General features: G+C 43.2%; 1 protein-coding gene across 2 annotated transcripts in view; it reads left to right on the plus strand.

The window, feature by feature from the left end:
* GLP2R (glucagon like peptide 2 receptor) overlaps window positions 1-14,512 on the plus strand; it is a 53,296-nt gene extending 38,784 nt beyond the window's left edge. For both annotated transcript variants that reach the window (XM_084492211.1, XM_084492212.1), the window contains 2 exons: window positions 4,533-4,574; window positions 10,394-14,512. In XM_084492211.1, coding sequence (XP_084348337.1) covers window positions 4,533-4,574; window positions 10,394-10,732 — 381 coding nt within the window. In that variant the 3' untranslated portion in view covers window positions 10,733-14,512. The remainder of the gene's footprint in view (window positions 1-4,532; window positions 4,575-10,393) is intronic.
* The last annotated feature ends 1,083 nt before the right edge of the window (window positions 14,513-15,595 follow it).

Genomic DNA, 15,595 nt, shown 5'->3' on the forward strand with positions numbered 1-15,595 from the left:
CAGGCAGGCAGAAGGGAGTTCATCTAGAACCATCCCTAAGAGGACTGGCTGATATTGTGTGGAAGTGCATGTTCCTCAGATAAACATATCCTTACTTGGAGAGATTGCAGTGTCTAGATGTTATTTTAAGCAACACAACCATATTAAGTGAAAACTTTATTTACTGGCTTTTAAAATAAGACTGATATAGAAGAGAACTTACTCAACCCTGCTAGAAACTTCATTTCATTTAGAGAAACATGCAGATGCTCTGACATATGGCAAGTTTAGAAGAAAAAAATTACATTTGTTTAATCTGTATGTCTTCTCAGTAGTTTTAAAGCACAGTTAAACTGTTTTGCTAAATAAAACAAGTTATCTGGGATCTCATCTGGAGGTTTTAACTCAAACATTTTCAAAAATCAAAAAATAAATTCTAAATAAGAGTTCTTTTCTAGCTATCACACAGAATCACACAGAATTTCTAGGCTGGAAGAGACCTCAAGATCATCGAGTCCAACCTCTGACCTAACGCTAACAATCCCCACTAAACCATATCCCTAAGCTCTACATCTAAACGTCTTTTAAAGACTTCCAGGGATGGTGACTCAACCACTTCCCTGGGCAGCCTGTTCCAATGCCTAACAACCCTTTCGGTAAAGAAGTTCTTCCTAACATCTAACCTAAAACTCCCCTGGCTCAACTTAAGCCCATTCCCCCTCGTCCTGTCACCAGGCACGTGGGAGAACAGGCCAACCCCCACCTCACTACAGCCTCCTTTAAGGTACCTCTAGAGAGGTCACCCCTGAGCCTCCTTTTCTCCAGGCTGAACAAGCCCAGCTCCCTCAGCTGCTCCTCGTAGGACTTGTTCTCCAGGCCCCTCACCAGCTTCGTCACCTTTCTCTGCACCCGCTCAAGCACCTCAATGTCCTTCTTGTAGCGAGGGGCCCAAAACTGAACACAGTACTCGAGGTGCGGCCTCACCAGAGCCGAGTGCAGGGGGACGAACACTTCCCCCTGGCCTGCTGGCCACACTGCTTCTTATACAAGCCAGGATGCTGTTGGCCACCTTGGCCATCTGAGCACACTGCTGGCTCATATTCAGCCGACTATCAACCATCACTCCCAGGTCCTTCTCTGCCTGGCAGCTCTCCAACCATTCCTCTCCCAGCCTGTAGCTCTGCTTGGGTTTATTGCGCCCCAGGTGCAGGACCTGGCACTTGGCCTTGTTGAACTTCATGCAGTTGACCTCAGCCCATCGGTGCAGCCTATCCAGATCCTCCTGCAGAGCTTTCCTGCCCTCAAGCAGATCGACACACGCGCATAACTTGATGTCATCTGCAAACTTACTGAGGGTGCACTCAATGCCCTCGTCCAGATCATCGATGAAGATATTAAAGAGGACATTAAAGAGGACCAGCCCCAGCACCGAGCCCTGGGGGACGCCACTAGTGACTGGCCTCCAACTGGACTTGACTCCATTCACCACGACTCTTTGGGCCCGGCTATCCAGCCAGTTTCTAACCCAACGAAGCGTGCGCCAGTCCAAGCTAAGAGCAGCCAGTTTCTTGAGGAGAATGCTGTGGGAGACAGTGTCAAAAGCCTTGCTGAAGTCAAGGTAGACCACATCCACAGCCTTTCCCTCGTCCACCCAGCGCGTCACTTTGTCATAGAAGGAGATCAGGTTCATCAAGCAGGACCTGCCTTTCATAAACCCATGCTGACTGGGCCTGATCGCCAGCTTGCCCTGCAAGTGCTGCGTGATGACTCTCAGGAGGATCTGCTCCATGAGCTTCCCTGGCACTGAGGGCAAACTTACAGGCCTGTAGTTTCCCGGGTCTGCCCTCCGGCCCTTCTTGTAGATGGGCGTCACATTTGCTAGCCGCCAGTCAACTGGGACCTCCCCCGATAGCCAGGACTGCTGGTAAATGATGGACAGTGGCTTGGCCAGCTCCTCTGCCAGTTCTCTCAGTACCCTTGGGTGGATCCCATCCGGACCCATCGACTTGTGCACATCCAAGTGCCTTAGCAGGTCACCAACCAGTTCTTCATGGATAGTGAGTGCCACATCCTGCTCCCCATCCCCTTCCACCAGCTCAGGGTACTGGGTATCCAGAGAACAACCGATATTGCCGCTAAAGTCTGAGGCAAAGAAGGCATTGAGCACCTCCGCCTTTTCCTCATCTCTTGTAACTAAGTTTCCCCCCGCATCCAGTAAAGGATGGAGATTCTCCTTAGTCCTCCTTTTTGTGTTGATGTATTTATAGAAACATTTTTTGTTATCTTTAATGGCAGTAGCCAGATTGAGCTCCAGATGAGCTTTGGCCTTCCTAATTTTGTCCCTGCACAGCCTCGCTACATCCTTAAAGTCCTCCCTAGTGGCCTGCCCACTTTTCCAAAGATTATAAACCCTCTTTTTTCTCCTAAGATCAAGCCACAATTCTCTGTTGAGCCAGGCTGGTCTTCTTCCCCGCCAGCTCGTCTTTGGGCACGTGGGAACAGACCGTTCCTGAGCCATTAAGATTTCCCTCTTGAAGAGCGCCCAGCCTTGATGCTATGATGCTTCTTTATTTCAGAAAGTGGGGCGATCTCATCATCTTGGCCACCTGGTGCATATGGACTGCACATGATAAAATACTGGCTTATGGTATATTAAAGACAGTTATTTAATGAGACATTTATCATATTTTTATTGCCATTAGAACTGGAGGACAATTATGAGGCTTACACATGAATGTACCCTTTCCTATTGGATAGCATGCCAATGAATATTTCTTATGAATTTCTGCTGCTTCTTTTCGCTTCATATTCTGGTCGTTTAGAAGGTGTATGCCTTGGAAGTCATGAAATAGAAGAAAGATTTCTAAGAACAAAGTTCTATGTATGGCAAAGGAAGAAGCATTAAAAATATCAGGATATAAAACAAACAGCAAACATGAGTACACAGCTGAATTTGCCATCAACTAATGTGAATTTACTGTGTTTCTCCCTGTCATTGCATGTTCTACTTTTGCAGCAGCAGTGGATTTAATTCACACAGAAATTTATGAAACGTTGTTCAACGTAGAGGTGCCATCAGTACTCATAAAGCTTTCTCCTAATTTGGTGACTTTCCACATTTCTGGTAATGGGTGGTACAAAGCTTGTGACATAGCAGCACCAAGTAATTCGGCTCCTATTTCTGCTTGTGGTGCTTGTGGGTCCAAATTCAGAGCTCATGCTCAGAATATATACGAGCAAACAAACAAACACGGCAGAGAACTGTATTTTCATGGAATTTCTACCCAAAGAGAGAATAATTTCTAAAAAAAAGGCTGCTTTTTAAACCACTTAACTTGTTTTTATGCATCAGAACCTTTCTCTGTGGAACAATATTTAGTGATTTTTTTTTCATATTTCTGTGAAATAACCCAGATGCAGAGAATTATTTAAAAGTTACATTAATAAATGGTATAGCAAAAGTACCTAGATCTTGCAACCACAATCCAGGTGAAGCACGAAATAGGGTAGAATTAAAATACAGGGATAAAGCAATTGCAACTGCTACTTCTCCTGCCTTTATTTCACTGATGTGGCAGACAGACTGTTCTTTTTCACACTTACTGGACATATGTTTAAAGAATAGGTGGTTCCAGACTTTTCAGGATTGCTAGAAAAATTCACTGTTGGCTCAGACTGTTACAGGTCAATGAATAAAAAATATTGAAGCTGCTGTACACATTAATTTCTTTTTAAGATTTTATATGAGAAAAACAGAAACACCTCTGGAAAAAAAAGTATGAATGTGAAAACAGATGAATGATATCAACTGGTTATGACACCTTTTTCCTTGTTATATGAACATTGCCTTGGGACTGATAGTCAACAACATTTATTCTCTTCATCAAAATCTGTGCGATAGATGTGTTTAGACATACTAAAGGAAGTTCATTTCCTGAAGCAATTGCCATAAATCTGTACATTTGTGCCAGACTGTTAGTCTGAGATGCATACACATAATCTGTTTTGATTTGAGATCAAAGACAGGGAGGAGGAAAATGGGAGGGGTAATTTTTGGCTTATCTTAAACAAGTTTGATTTCTAAAATTTCAAATCTTTTTTTTTTTTTTTTTTTTTTTTTTTTTTTTTTTCTTAAGGTGTTTACTTAAATCTGTTTCACAGGAGAAATGACTTTTCAAAATAGTCAGAACACACAATATATTTGCATTTTTGGATACAGGTCTAATAAGTCTAAAAGTAGCAGTTTCAGTATAACAGTGGTAGTCTTAAAAATAATGTTGTAGTAAAATGTAGATAAAATGTAAGATCAGATAAGGTTGTATAGACTCTGTTCTTTAGCATCTGCACCAAAACACCTGCAATTGTGCCTTAATTTTGCTAAGGCACCATAGGAAAACAAGTTAATAGGTACTTCACTAATAAGAGAAGACAGATAGCTAGTTTCCATTCTGAAAATTAGGAAATGTTGTTTATATTTATGACTTTAATACTAATGACATCGCTAAACTGAGACTTCAGGTATCTAACTTATCTTTATTGTCTGTCTCTTACAGGGTTTTTTTGTAGCAGTTTTATATTGCTTTGCCAATGGAGAGGTAAGAGTCACTTAATTATATGTTTTTAATCGATAAACAAAATATACTGACACCAAGAAGGATGAAAATACTGACTAGCTCTGATTATTTGGGAACATACTTGCATTCTTTTAAATTGATGTAAATATTTTGAACAAAGAAAGCAGTAAGGCCTCTCAGGTCTGTATTCAAATTTAAGGTATTAAATTTGAGGTATTAAAGGTATTAAAGCTTGTGTTATTATGTGACACTGTGGAGGTATAAATGTCTGTGAAATAGCACTAAAGGCTTATTATCAGGTACCTAAACCCCATTCATTTACACAGATGAAATCTCAGACTTTGTGTTTGACTCTTGCCTTGCTTACCCCTGAAGTCTAGGCAAAGATGCAAAATTTGGAGTGCTTTAATATTAAAAAAGAACAAGTTGAAAAATATATTTTCATATGTGCACTTCACAGGACATCTCTAAATTTGATATGAGGCCATTTCTTGGCTGGAGATTGTCTTTTGCTAAGCCTCAAGAGTAATATGGGGGGGGTTGTTTACTCCACTGCAGAATTTAGGCTGATCAATAATGCCAATTTTGCAAGGATATGCCAGCAGAAAATCACAGAACAAGTCAGGAAGGGGCTTCAGGAAATACTTAGACCAACTTCTTGCTCGGTGCACTGTGAAGACTGAATTCAGCTATTTATCCTAATGAGCTTTGAAAATCTCCAAAGAAAGGTTCTACCATCTCTCTTGTCCTCTGCTCTGGTGCTTCACTGCTCTCAGAAGGAAACATATTTTCTGTAGTTCCAGTTAGAACTTCTATTTTCTTTTACGACTGCTGGTTCGTATCCCTACAAAGCAACTCGGAGCTCAAAACCAAATGCAGCATTCAGATGTGGCCTGTGGTAGTTTTATTCTGCTGGGCAGCTGAGCTCTACCACAATTACTCTCTCACTCCCCCTCCTCAAAGGGAAAGAGGGAGAAAATATGATGCAAAGGGCTCAAGGATTGAGATAAGGATGGAGATCACCCAACAATTATCATGACAGGCAAAATAGGCTTGGAGTAGGGAGGTTAGTAATTTTTTTTTTTTTGCGTATTACTAGGAAACTAGAGAAGTGAGAAACAAAGGAAAGAAGCCAAAAATAACTTCCCCCCATCCACTCTCTTCCACCTGCTCCCCCTGAGCAGTGCAAGGGAATGGGGAAATGAGGCCTGCAGTCTCTGCTGCTCCTTCTCAGTCACTCTCCTCCCCTGCGCTGTGGAGTCCCTCCCATGGGATGCAGTCCTTCCTGAACTGATACTGCATGGGCTTCCCACTGGCAGCGGCCCTTCAAGAACAGCTCTAATTTTGGGTCCATACCATGGGCCCATCCATCAGGAGCACACTGCCCCAACATTGCTTCGCCCATGTGCAGAAGCTCCTGCCAGGTCAACAGCTCCTGTGTGGTCCCCTCTCCATGGGCTACAGGTCTGGCCCAGAGTCTGCTCTCGCAGGGGTTCTCCACAGGCTGCAGCTTCTTTCACGCAACATCTACCTGCTCCACTGTGGACTCCTTCATGGCCTGCAGTGTGAAAACCTGCTCCACTGTGATACTTCATGGGCTGTAGGGGGACAGCCTGCTCCACCAAGGGCCTCTGCACAGGCCACAGGGAAACTTCAGCTTCCATGGCTGGAACATTTCCTGCTCTCCTTCTTCAATGACCTGGATGTCTGCAAGGCTATTTCTCTTTCCTCTATCTCCTGGCTGCTGTTGTGCAGCATGATTTTTTTTTTCCCCTTTTCTTAAATATGATCTCACAGAGGTGCAAACAAAATTGCCTATTGGCTCAGCTCTGAGCAGCTGTGGGTCCCTTTGGAGCTGGCTCAGACTGGCCCTTACCTAACATGGGGCAGCTCCTGGATTCTTCTCACAGAGGCCCCCCTGCAGCTCCCTGCTACCAAAACCTTCCTGCATAAACCCACTACATGGCCTTACAACTACTGAGAAAAGGAGGATAATTTCTTCATTCAAATGGTTGTGCTATACAGCCCAGTGTACTGGTATCATAGAATCACAGAATATCCTGACCCACGGACCCATGAGGATCGAGTCCAACTCCTGTGTCCCCAAAGGGCCACCCAAAAAATCAGACCAAGTGACTAGGTGTCTGAGAGTGTTGTCCAAATACTTTTTGAATTGCAGCAGGCTTGGCACCATGACCACTTCCCTGGGGAGCCTGTTCCAGTGCCTGAACATTCTCTTGATGAAGAACCTTTTCCTAATATCCAGCCTGAACCGCCCTTGTCACAGCTTCAAGCCATTCCCTCAGGTACTTATCAGAGGTCACCAGTGAGCAGAGATCAGCACCTGCCCCTTTACTCCCCCTCATGAGGAAGTTGTAGACTGAAAAGAGGCCTCCTCACAGTTTTCTCTTCTCCAGGCTGAACAAACCAAGTGACTTCAGCTGCTCCTGATACATCTTCCCCTCCTCTATCACTTCCCCTTCACTATCTTTGTAGCCCTCATTTGGACACTCTCTAACAGTTTTATATCTTTCTTATACTGTGGCACCCAAAACTGCACACAGTGCTTGAGGTGAGGCTGCACCAGTGCAGAGTATAGTGGGACAATCCCTTCCCTTGACCAGCTAGCAATGCTGTGCTTGATGCACCCCAGGATACGGTTGGCCCTCCTGCCCTCCAAGGCACACTGCTGGCTCATGTTCAGCTTGCTGTCAACTGAAACCCCCAGATTCCTTTTTGTGGGGCTGCTCTCCAGCATCTTGCTCCCCTCCTTCCCCAACCTGTATATATAGCTAGGGTTGTCCCTCCCCAGGTGCAGAATCCAAGACTTGCTCTTGTTAAACTTCATGTTGTTGGTGATTGCTCAACTCTCTTATTTGTCTAGATCTCTCTGCAAAGCCTCACCAACCTCGACAGAGTCAACAGCTCCTCCTAGATTGGTACTATCTGCAAACTTGCTCAAAAAACCTTCAAGTCCTACTTCCAAATTGTTTATGAAAACATTGAAGAGGACTGGTCCTAAAACAGAGCCCTGGGGAACCCCACTAGTGACAGGTAACCAGCCTGAGGCAACCCCATTTAGAAGAACCCTCTGGGTCTGACCCATCAGCCAATTGTTCACCCATCTTATTATGCTTTTATCTAACTGTATTCTGGTCATTTTGTCTACAAGGATACTGTGAGAGGTGGTATCAAGTAATGGACCAATATTATCTCTTGTCCTTTTGCTGTTAACATACTTTAAAAAGCCCTTTTTGTTGTGCTCCACAGTACTGGCCAGCTTCAACTCTAATTGAACCTTTGCCACACAAATTCCCTACCTACAAAGGTGAGCGTCATTCTTGTAGTCCTCCCTTATCTCCCTATATTGCTTCCAGTAGCCATACTCTTTCTTTTTCCACCAAAGCTCTTGAAGAAGATCCCTGCTCAGCCAGGCTGGCCTTCTGCGTCTCCTGCTCAACTTCTGACATTTTGGAATTTCTTGTTCCCGCACTCTTAGGAGGAGGTAGTTAAAAACTGACCATCACTGTTGGACCCCAATGCCTTTAAAATCAGTTTCCCAGGAGAGCTCACTAGCTATTTCCCTGAGCAGTCTGAAGTCTGCTCTCCCCTAGTACAGGCTTGAAGTTTTGGTGTCAGTTTTCCTCCTATCACCAAAGATTTTGAATTTGACTACATCATGGTTGCTATGACCAAGCTGGCAACTTCACCACAAAGACCCTCCCTGTTTACAAGGCACAGGTCAAGGAGGGCACCTTTCCTAGTTGGCTATCTTAGTACCTGTACCAAGAAGTTATCATCAAGGTGCTTCAGGAATGTCCTGGACTTGTTTGTCTCAGGTATGTGATATTTCCAGTTGACATCTGGCAGGTTGAAATACCCCATAAGGACAAGGGTAGCTGATCTAGAAGTATCTCTCAGTTCCTTAAAGAATAATTCATCAGTGTCATCATCCTGGCTAGGTAGACTCCCACAGTGACATCTCCTTTATTTGCTTGTCCCTTGATCCCAGAAGCTTACCCAGAAGCTCTCAATTGCATTGTTGCCAAGTGCAAGCTCCATAGAATCCAGTGATTCCATTACATAGAGTGCCACACCCCTGCCTCACCTGCCCTGCCTGTCCCTTCTGAAGACACTGTAACTGTCCACTGTAACACATCAGTCACAGGACTCTTCCCACCAGATTTCACTTATGCCAATGATGTTGTAGCTCTGGGACTGGACCAAGGTTTCTAGATCCTCTTGCTTGTTTCTCATGCTGTGTGCTTTTGTATAGAAACATTTCAGATGTGCTTCATTGAACCCAGCCCCTCATGGGGCAGACTGAAGGGTCTTGCTAGCTTGCAGTCTGTCAAATGTTGGCGTTCAGTCTTATAAGTGGTGGACCTAGTTTTGTCCCTTTTCCCCTTCAAATCTAGTTTATAGCCCTATTGATCAGCTCTGCTAACTCCTGGGCAAAAATCCTTTTCCCTCTCTGAGAAAGGTGCTCCCCACTGGAAGCCAGTATGCCTCGTGTCATGTAGACCTTACCATTGTCAAGAAACCCAAAATTATACTGGTGGCACCAGCCTCAAAGCCATGTATTGATCTGCTGGGTCTGGCTGTTCCTTTCAGTATTGATTCCCACTACTGGAAGGATGGAGGAAAACACTACCTGTGCACCTGATCCTTCAAGCAATTGCCCCAGAGCCAAAAAGTCCCTTTTGATCACTCTTGGACTTCTCTCTGCTACCTCATTACTGCCAATGAGAAAAAAAAAAAAAGGGGGGGGGGGGGGGTAATTATCAGAGGGCTGTACCAGTGATGTATCATCCTTGATTGCTGTCACAGTTGTATGCAGCTTTTACCATTATCACACTGACTTGCTACGGGCCACTTCAGGATATGAGGCTTATGTAGGCTGTGGAATTCATCTCACAATTTTAAATGTTTTCCAACTTGAAGCCCATTGTTTACACTTCCCTTATAGTCCACATGGGTACAGATATCCACTACTTGTGCTAAACTGACACTTATCCAAAATCCGTAGCATTTAACAGCCTGGCACAGCCAGCTGATGTGGTACACATTACACTGACATTTGAACACAACATTGGACACCTTCTTAAAGGCAACAGAGGAGATGAGCTATGTAGAAAAAGTAGGGTGTATGCTCCTAATATTTAACAAGGAAACCTGGAGCAATTTCTGAACTGCTAAGTAAAACAGAGAGCCGACACTTGTCTGCAGCACAAGAGCACTTGTCTAACATTTATGGAGGGCACAGACCTACTAGCATCTCTCAACATCAGTTAAAAGTTGTTCTTTGGGGCTTTTAACTCCTCAGTCAGCTGAGCCCTCAGGCCGAAGGTCCTGCTGGTAAAGCAAGGGGACATTCAGTGCAAGACATTCCGTACTGAGAATTTAAGGCAAGCTGCCAAATAAAAAGCAAAACAAAGCAAATATTCAAGCATAACACTCCGGAAAAGCGGCATGGTCCTCATTTCCATAGCCCTTGGACTTGTCTCCTCCTCAGCTCATCAGGTAAACATGAAAGTCAATTGAGTTCTTCCTTTACACACACATCAGGATCACAGTATATAAAATTACAGAGAGAGATTCAGAGGCTACAAAAACCTTTCCTAAATTAGAGTGAAGAAGTCTCCAGGCTGTACTCTGAAGATGGACAGCAAACAAGTCCATTTCTGCCATACAAGGACCTCAAAAGCTGTGAGGTGACACCCAAAGGGGCAAAAACACTTCCACAATCCCTCTCATTTTATGATTAGTGTTTGGATTAGCAGACTGCAGGGTGGTTACAAGTCATCACCATGGACGTACATTTTTTCTTCTTCCCCCAGGTGAAAGCAGAACTCCAGAAACAGTGGTCCCGCTTCCTGCTAGCAGAGCCCTTTGGTTGTAAACTCTGCTTTCTTGGAGAAAACATAAAATACCTCAGGAAATGTTCACAGAAACAGAAAAAAAAGCACCCCAACAGCAAACACTTGTGCCTGGAGGAGAGTGAGCCCTGGGGCATGCAACTCCAGCAGGTTCTGGCAAACCAGAGGACAGATCAATGCTCAGAGCCAGGCTGTAGGCTTCCATCTCATCTGCGGGCAAGTGTGTCAGACAGCAGTGAAGGAGAAGTCACCACTGGAGAGACAACTGAGGAAGTGGTCTTCGAGGAAAGTGAGATTTAGAAAGCAGACCACTGACAGCACCTATCAACAGCCATGGTATTTTGAAAGAGCCTCTTCTTTCACCTCCAGGCTGTACAGACCTCTGACATGCTTAATGCAAAGAGAAAGCAGACATATTACTTGCTAGCAGTTAATACCCCAAATGTCCCTGTTTTCTTAATCTGAGAAAAATCTGAATGTTCCTAACCTGTGCAGCCAGGGTAGAAGAGGCTCATTGAATCAAACAAATCCTTAGGGTCTACTAGTCTGGATGATAAATGATGCTAAGAGACATGTACACAGGGGAGCAAGATATATGCTGAAAATGAACAGATTCTGGTCATTGTATCCCCTATCAGCTTCATCCATACATGTCCACCATTCTATTCACATAATAGAGAAGTCATTAGTTATTTATTTTTCTCTCTCTCTCTTTTTTTTTTTTTTTTTTTTTTTTTTTTTTTTTAGCTGTATATTTCATAGAGATACTTGATTAGAAGACTTTTTCTCTCTGCCAACTGAAATCATTCCCCATCTCAAAAAATCAGTTTCAGGTCAACCCAGATACGTTTTATTTAAGCAACATGGAATAATTTATATATATAAAAAGCTCAGGATGAAACAAACTTTTACTTGTATGTTTAAACTTCTTACCTTACAGTTAGTGCTGGAAAAGCCATTATGAAATGAAAGACCAAAAAGGTTTTGTTCTTTTTTTTTAATGCCCAAATGAAACATTTTGACACACATTTTTGTTTTATTTTTGTTTTCGCTGTTTTATGACACAAGCCAAGCACTGTGATGCATTTTCAGGTTTGCTCTACCTGTCCTGCAGATATCCTTTATGATTTGGCCCAAATAATGACATTTATGTCATTGGGGGAAATGTGCTGCTTCCAACTTCCCCCTGAAGTACCCAAAATGGATAATGGATAATGAAAAAATTTTGATTGTTACATATAGCTCACCTGGAGACCTGAATAATTCAGTTTTTTTAACATTCAATGAGACAGTCTGCAAGTCTTTCAGTATGTCAAGTCACTTGACATACCAAAAGAAGAAAAGGAAAAGGCAAAATAAAGATCAGCAGACAATATTTACCTACAATATAAATGCATACCCCAGGCATAAACACATGTAATTACCTAGCTCACATCTAGTTACATAGCATTTGTTATGATTATTTCCTGTGCTTTACTGGCAAACGCTCTAAGTGCTAGCATATGTCATAAAAACAGATGATATTTTACAGTCTTAATGGTTCTATGATTATATGAAAACATCAAATATCACCTAAAAAATGTTCAGGGCTGCTCATGGGCTCCATTATCCCACCACTCCTTCTTTCCACCAGGTGCCAACAATGCAGGTGCCCTGGCTTTCCCTGTGTCTGCATCTCCCCATGGTGCAGTTTTGTCCTTAGATCTCCACTGACAGCTTTACAAATGGCATTTTTCTGAGATAAGCCGCCTATGACTTTGATGTGTTGTTTGAGCAGACTCAGTTTATGAAGCTTATGTAACTTAGTAATGCTTTTTGAAGTATTTGTCGGTCTGCAGGTGTTCAGACCTGTAAATATTACCAGCTGTGACACACTACTTTCTTGCAGAGACCATATAAATTCATTGACTAACACTAGACCAAGACTATGTTTTAACAAAAATATTTCTGGTACTTTTAGAAAAGCATTTCTTTTACATTTTTATCAGTGTTAAGAATTTAGCCTCTTTAATCAATACAAGGCTGTATGTTTAGATAAAATATTAATTAAAAGTAAATATTAAAACATTTTGAAAATATATATTTAGTTTTTAAAGCTTTTTACTAGAACATCCACTTTGTTTATATAACATTTTATTGCAATGGATCACAAGCACCAGACACTACATATCTTCTGATGCCTTTTCCAATTTAAAAAAGACTGATTTATCCCAGAGGCATTAAGATATTTAAAAGCTTTAAGTGCTTTAGGATACATTTTACTTGGGAGCTAATAATGTAAAAATTGTAAGAACTTTGTTATCTCTCAGCAAAATACCTTTTATTTTAGAGCATTTTTAGTGGTCAAAACTAACAAACAAGTTTTCTATGCTCTCAACAGCAGGCTCTGGTGAGTTGTGTTTTCTCCTCTCCCTTGATAGAGAAGGACTCTTTACTAGGGTAGATAACTATAGGACAAGGGGGAATGGTCTTTAAAAGAGGCTAAATTTAGATTAGACTTTAGGAGGAAATTCAGTGTAAGGGTAGTGAGACACTGGAACAGATTGCCAAGAGAAGTGGATGCCCCATCCCTAAAGGTGTTCAAGGCCAGGTTGGATGGGGCCTTGGCCAACCTAGCATCCTTGTCTCTATTGGCAAGAGGGTTAGACCTCTTTAAGGTCCCTTCCGACCAGAGCCATTCCATGATTCTATGATTATGTGCATGATCTTTTTGTCTTTTTTAGTTTATAAAAATCAACTATTTTTGCATGTGTAGGCCCTGGAGGCCAAGTAAAAACCATCATCATGTGAGTTCCTTCAGAAAACATGTTTTTAAGTATATAAATCAACAAGTTTCATCATCAAAAATATAGCTTTATTTATTGTATCAGTAAAGTATAAAAGTTGTTAAATATGGATGGCCACACACATGATGTATCTTTACAGAAATATTACAAGCGCCTCAATTTTAAACAAAACATCAAGCAGTTTAGAAGACAGCAACAGACTTGAAAATTTCAACATTTTAAAAGAGTCAGCTGCTTTCCTCTTAGGTTTAGATGTAGAGCTTATGGATATGGTTTAGTGAGGACTGTTAGTGTTAGGTCAGAGGTTGGACTCGATGATCTTGAGGTCTCGTCCAACCTAGAAATTCTGTGATTCTGTGATTCTGTATGAGAAGCTCTGCAGCTAGGTCCTGCCTGGAATCCATCTCCCATCCCTTGTGGAGTTCTGAGGCTGCCAGAGGGACGCTGCAGCCAGAGAAAGTGGCAAAAGGAGCTGTACCAGACCCTTTGGGTGGGAGACAAAAGCCAGACAACTAGCCAGGCTTCCTACAAGCAGACAGATTGGAGACACAGAAAACTGTTTAGAAATGCCTTGGGATAAAGGACAAGAAATGTGATCTTGCGCTGATGAAAAAAGAGGTGCAAGAGATAGATCAATATGAATTACTGTTTCTTTGTGATTAATATTTTGTGTAAATTATTTCATTTGCACATAGGTTATATAAGGTAACATAGTGTTCATCCAGAAATTTATGTTTGGGCAGACCTAGTAATAGGTTTTTTCTCTTAATAAATCCACCTTTACTCTCCAGGTTACTACTGTCTTCATCTTACCAGAAAGACAGATGTGAGCTAAAGATTTCTTCCTGCTTGATGAGAGAGGCCATCCTCCTGTTGTCCTGCTGAGTGTGGTCTCTGCTGTGTCAGTAAAGTAAAGTAAAGTAAAGCAATTGGAATGTTTATGGTTAGGATATAGAGACAACCAATGACAAAGCCTGACTCCCACAATTTGGAAGTTGTCTTATACAAGGATTTTGTTTTCCATCAGAATTTATGGATCAGGCCCAGTCAGCATGGGTTTATGAAAGGCAGGTCCTGCTTGACGAACCTGATCTTCTATGGCAAAGTGACGCGCTTAGTGGATGAGGGAAAGGCTGTGGATGTGGTCTACCTTGACTTCAGCAAGGCTTTTGACACTGTTTCCCACAACATTCTCCTCAGGAAACTGGCTGCTCATGGCTTGGACTGGCTTACGCTTCGTTGGGTTAAAAACTGGCTGGATAGCCGGGCCCAAAGAGTTGTGGTAAATGGAGTCAAATCCAGTTGGAGGCCGGTCACTAGTGGCGTCCCCCAGGGCTCAGCACTGGGGCCAGTCCTCTTTAATATCTTTATCGATGATCTGGATGAGGGCATTGAGTGCACCCTCAGTAAGTTCGCAGATGACACCAAGGTAGGTGTGTGTGTTGATCTGCTCGAGGGCAGGAAGGCTCTGCAGGAGGATCTGGATAGGCTGCACCGATGGGCTGAGGTCAACTGCATGAAGGTCAACAAGGCCAAGTGCCGGGTCCTGCACCTGGGGCGCAATAACCCCAAGCAGAGCTACAGGCTGGGAGATGAGTGGTTGGAAAGCTGCCTGGCAGAAAAGGACCTGGGAGTGATGGTTGATAGTCGGCTGAATATGAGCCAGCAGTGTGCTCAGATGGCCAAGGTGGCCAACAGCATCCTGGCTTGTATAAGAAGCAGTGTGGCCAGCAGGCCAGGGGGAAGTGATCGTCCCCCTGTACTCGGCTCTGGTGAGGCAGCATCTCAAGTACTGTGTTCAGTTTTGGGCCCCTTGCTACAAGAAGGACATGGAGGTGCTCGAGCGAGTCCAGAGAAGGGCGACGAAGCTGGTGAGGGGTCTGGAGAACAAGTCTTATGAGGAGTGGCTGAGGGAGCTGGGCTTGTTCAGCCTGGAGAAGAGGAGGCTCAGGGGTGACCTTATCGCTCTCTAGAGGTACCTTAAAGGAGGCTGTAGTAACGTAGGGGTTGGTCTGTTCTCCCACGTGCCTGATGATAGGACGAGGGGGAATGGGATAAAGTTGCACCAGGGAAGTTTTAGGTTGGATGTTAGGAAGAACTTTACCGAAAGGGTTGTTAGGCATTGGAACAAGCTGCCCAGGAAAGTGGTTGAGTCACTATCCCTGGAGGTCTTTAAAAGACATTTAGATGTAAAGCTTAGTGATATGGTTTAGTGGAGGACTTGTTAGTGTTAGGTCAGAGGTTGGACTCAATGATCTTGAGGTCTCTTCCAACCTAGAAATTCTGTGATTCTGTGAAAAAGAATAAATAAATAAAACAGAATCTCAAGCCCAGATTTGCCTGTGGGGTTCATCAGAGCTCTCCCACTAGATGTATT

This window comes from Aythya ferina (genome assembly GCF_964211825.1).
Source record: "Aythya ferina genome assembly, chromosome: 18".
Lineage (NCBI taxonomy): Eukaryota > Metazoa > Chordata > Aves > Anseriformes > Anatidae > Aythya > Aythya ferina.